The following is a 4,575-nucleotide window of genomic DNA, read 5'->3' as shown; positions in this document are numbered from 1 at the left end:
TTGTTTATAGTTGCTGGGTTTGTTGTTTTGTAGAATCATTACATATGAAAGTGAATCTTTGAAAACTACAGAGTTTGTTAGTTTATTCATTTCTATATATTTCAGGCCTTGATTTATGGTATATAAATGTACTACTAGAATTTGAGTATTCCTCGGTAGTTTCCAGATTGTTGTGATATTCTTTTGTTCAATATAAATTGCAGCTGATGTTGACTGAGGTTCATTTATTTTGGATCCATCTGTGAATATTTTATTGTAGTTTTTATATTTTGTGTTTGTTAGCATTTTGAATTGTTTCCCAATTATTTCATTGGATAGATCTTTTAAGAAGTTGTCAATGAAATTTGTAACTAATTTTTGGGAAATATCATGCCATGGTGGTATTGGGGTTATATTCAGGGTCTTATTTGTGTTGATTTTGATTTTTAGTTTTTTGAAAGTTTCGATGACTTTATGAGTCCAGGAACTTTTGTCAGATGTCTGTCTTTCTGTAGAAAATATTTTCATGAGTTTTTTTTTTCTATGCGATCTGTTTATTTGTGTACTTGTCATTTGTTTTGTTTCTAGTCTTTGTAGCCTATATTTTAAATGATATGATTGTTGGGGAATTTAATAATCATTATATTTGTAATATACAAAATGTTTCAAAAGATGTAAAATAAGGTCCTTTGTCATTAATATTTGTCTTCATAAAAAAAAATCATATGTTAATTTGATAAATTGGTTTTAATTTTATAGTCAGATTTTGGAACAAATCTTGGAATATACCGTTCCATAGTGTGGGAGCTCATATAAAGAATTACTGATTAAAATGTGACTTGTTTTAGAGTTCATTATAAAGATAATGATATTTTATATCATTTATTGATTTTGCTAATTAATTTGTGTGTTTGTTATTTATTCATTTACTTTTTTTAACATGTCATGTTGATATTTTCAAAGATTTATTCTGTATTGTTGATATGCGATTTGGTAAAGGTTATTTGTCTGTAATAGAATTGATTGATTGAGAACATTTTTAAGGTTTGATAGGTGAATCTGAAATATTAGTCTGAAAATATGCTTCTTGCCTTTCTTTCTCAATTCATGTACAAAAGGTTTACAGTAGTTTGTACAACATTTTGCCACATTTATTTTTTATTTAGCCATATTCTTCATAATGATCGATTGTTGCCATTACTTTGCACAGTTTGTTTTTCTCATTCTTACTCTTTAGTTCATTCAGGAGTTCAGCAATTTAATTTATGCATTTCATCTTTGATGTTAGAAAATGATTAAAACAGGTTATTAAGAGCTCTTTGATTCTTTTTTTTTCATTAATATTCATTAATATTTGGTTGCAGGTGCTGTTGGTGACACTATTGTTGGACGTATCACACAGGTCCAGACCAACAGATGGAAAGTAGATGTTAATTCTAGGCTTGATGCTGAGCTTCGACTGTCAAACATTCAGTTACCAGGAGGAGAGCAAGTATGAGATTTCTTTGGAGTTTACTTTTAATGTGCATTATGCCTAGTTAAAAATTAATGAAAGATGGTTTCATGCCTTAAACACTATTTGTAACTGAATCATGTGCTTTGAAACTTGATATATTAATCCATTGGATCAGGGTGTCTCATGGAACTCATGCTGATGAAAATGCAGGCATTAAGCTTCCTTTGAGTACTGACTCCTGCCCATACATGATATTGAGACTCCTTGCCTCATGTTTGTAATAGTGTAGATGGGTATTTTCTGTTTTGCCATTTTCTGAGGTCTATATTTATTATTTGCTATGATAAATCTAGATGATAATAAACTGTTTTCATTTAGCAGACTCCATATTATCTCTGCAGGTAGATTACGGTCTGTGAAATAACAGTAACAATAAGTTACTTTGTGTTATTCATGTTATTTTTTATATTTTTGTATTCTTAAATTTTGGAAGTCAGATCTCACTCCAAGTGCTTTAGCACACAGTGACAATCACCTGACACTTGGCAATAATTGCCCGTGGCAAGATGTTGACCAATTTTTCTTTCATGGGAAGATATCTGTCACCTAGTTCCATTGGATTAAAAGAATTAAGAAGATAGCTAGGTTTTTAAGATACTGAAAAGTTTCCAACTTATGTTAGCTGTGTGTACATGTAATTGTTTTTCTTTTTTTTAGCGTCGTAGTAATTTAGAGGATGAACGTGGCATGAGAGGATTACTGCGGGAAGGAGACCTTGTCTGTGTTGAAGTTCAAAAGATTAGTGATGATGGATTGTTAAGATTGGCTGCCCGTAGCATCAAATATGGAAAGGTATTGTGATGAGATCTCATATCATTAGTTTTATTCATAGATAAATATAACACTGGCTTTTGCTTTACTCTGTTAGTAGAAGAATTAAAGACTAATTTATATGTGGAGATATTTTGAGAATTAGTTTTCTATAATCTCATTTAAGTGACTGCAATCATTTTGCTTTCCCTTACATTTTATGATTTGTGTTTGGTTATTTGATTTAAGATTTATTTTCTTCCTGTAGCTATCACAAGGAACGCTCCTAGCTGTATCACCATCACTTATTGTCCAAGACAAGCAGAGAATGCATGACCTTCCTTGTGGTGCTCGAGTTGTATTTGGAGCCAATGGATATGTGTATATTACTCCAACAGTACCACAAGAACAGGCATCAACTTACACTGTCAACTTTGAAGAGGTATAATCCAGATGATTAATTATACTTAAATAAGTTTTGTATTGTAAAGTATGCATATTGTGCAATATATAAGAAATCATCTTCAGCTTTAAAACTCCAGATTTGTTTCATAATTTAAGGAGTCACTGAGAAAGAGGATTCTCCTATCATGATCTTTAGAAGTAACATATATTGGGATGTAGCATTTCAGTCAAACAAAAACACATTGTATTTTTTTATATGAATTCATTTAATAAGGGATCTCATGACCCAGAATTTGTAATGACATAATGTGAAAAATGCTATCAGTTTCAATTTGGGTGAATTAGTGTTTATCTTAGGATATCTTTCATTCATATTAAATATTTCTTTTGTTTATTAAAGGGAATGATAGACATTTCTCCTGATTCATATGTGCATTAGTAGGAAAGATTGAACTGATATTTCTATAAAATATGTAAAATGATAAATAATTTGAGTGATAGAAGTATGTTACCACATAGTTCCCTTTTCTAATCTATGATTTATATAGATTTACTTAACCAACTTCATGAAAAAGAGGAAACATTGGCAGTTTTTTCAAGAAGTAGGCTAAGATAGATTTATAATATATAAAAGTGAGATGCACTTTTGATGTACTGAATGCATAGGAATAGTAATTTAACTTTTTATAAATTCCAAACAGGTTCCAGTTGATATTCGTAAAACAATTGGACGTCTTCGCAACTGCATCAAGCTCTTAGCAATACATTCTATCATGATTTCACCAACAAGTGTAACATCTGCATTTGATATGTCTGTAGAACAGGAATATGAGGTAAGTCCTACCATACATCTGGCAAAGTTCAATAAGAAAATAGATCAGTGTTTTTCAACCAATGGGTTGATAGGGAGGGTGTGGGTACAAAGTCCTAGGGGAAATATATAACCAAATTTGTAAGGCATTTATCAAAACTTGTAGCAAGATATGCCATGAAGACATAATTTATAGGAATATCATATTAGGGGTAGAGAAATAAAGCTTGGACACTGCTGTGAATGCTTGGCAGGTATGAGAAACAGGTTATTAAGAGGAAAAAGTTTGGGAACCACTGAATTACATATTAATTAGTGCATTTCAGATGTATAGATTTTCAAAAATGCACAAGTTTAGTAATGCCATGTGAACAGCATTTCCACTATGTATAGAAATTAGCCTTTATATGATGTAAAGGCCAACCTAGTATATAACACAACTCAGCAACATGTATAATTTTTATAATTAACTCCCTTGGAACCCTTACACTTTCTTTTTCATTTTCCCTTATTCTTTCATTCTTTCAAAAAAAGAATGTTTTTTTGTGGATAATATAAAATTGTAAGCATTTATTTAGACTTAACAGACAAAATGTTTTATGAAAAGCAGTGTCAATCCCTTTTGCAAGTCTGAAATCCATTGTGCTTTATCTTTGTGTAGTGGATTTGTGTTGAAATTAGATGATTTTAGAATATTTCGAAATGTTGAATGTGAGAAAGAATTTTATATAGATATAATATTTCAAAATATGTAATTTCATTACAAAGTGTAGTAATAGAGAATCATCATCACTGTATATTTATTCCATTAGTAGTGTTGAAGTTATTATATGCATAGATTTAGTCTGTGTTCATCTTTGGTTATTGTAAGGCATTTTTGCTTGGGCCTAACTGCAAATGATGATATTTTCCATTTAGGTATTTATATATAAATGAGCAACAAATCATACAAGTTGTATCTTACATATATTTAGGCATTTATGTATTTCTTTTTTGCAGATAAAGGATTTGCTAAAGCCGGATGTTATGCAGGATGTTGCAATGGCAACAGTTCAGATGCTGAATGAGTAAATTAGTTTTGTAATTACTGAGGAAAAATTATATCAGAAGACTA

The 4,575-nt window shown here is 30.5% G+C and overlaps 1 protein-coding gene across 1 annotated transcript in view; it reads left to right on the top strand.

Moving 5' to 3' along the window:
• Positions 1 to 4,575, top strand: part of Rrp4 (exosome complex component Rrp4) — a 7,087-nt gene extending 2,512 nt beyond the window's left edge. The window contains exons 3-7 of the mRNA XM_027370272.2: positions 1,344 to 1,471; positions 2,153 to 2,287; positions 2,514 to 2,687; positions 3,352 to 3,483; positions 4,461 to 4,575. Of these exons, the coding sequence (XP_027226073.1) occupies positions 1,344 to 1,471; positions 2,153 to 2,287; positions 2,514 to 2,687; positions 3,352 to 3,483; positions 4,461 to 4,532 (641 nt within the window). The 3' untranslated portion in view covers positions 4,533 to 4,575. The remainder of the gene's footprint in view (positions 1 to 1,343; positions 1,472 to 2,152; positions 2,288 to 2,513; positions 2,688 to 3,351; positions 3,484 to 4,460) is intronic.

This window comes from Penaeus vannamei, chromosome 16 (genome assembly GCF_042767895.1).
Source record: "Penaeus vannamei isolate JL-2024 chromosome 16, ASM4276789v1, whole genome shotgun sequence".
Taxonomy (NCBI): Eukaryota; Metazoa; Arthropoda; class Malacostraca; order Decapoda; family Penaeidae; genus Penaeus; species Penaeus vannamei.
Note: the sequence above shows the minus strand (reverse complement) of the source record. Positions and strands in the feature narration are given on the sequence as shown.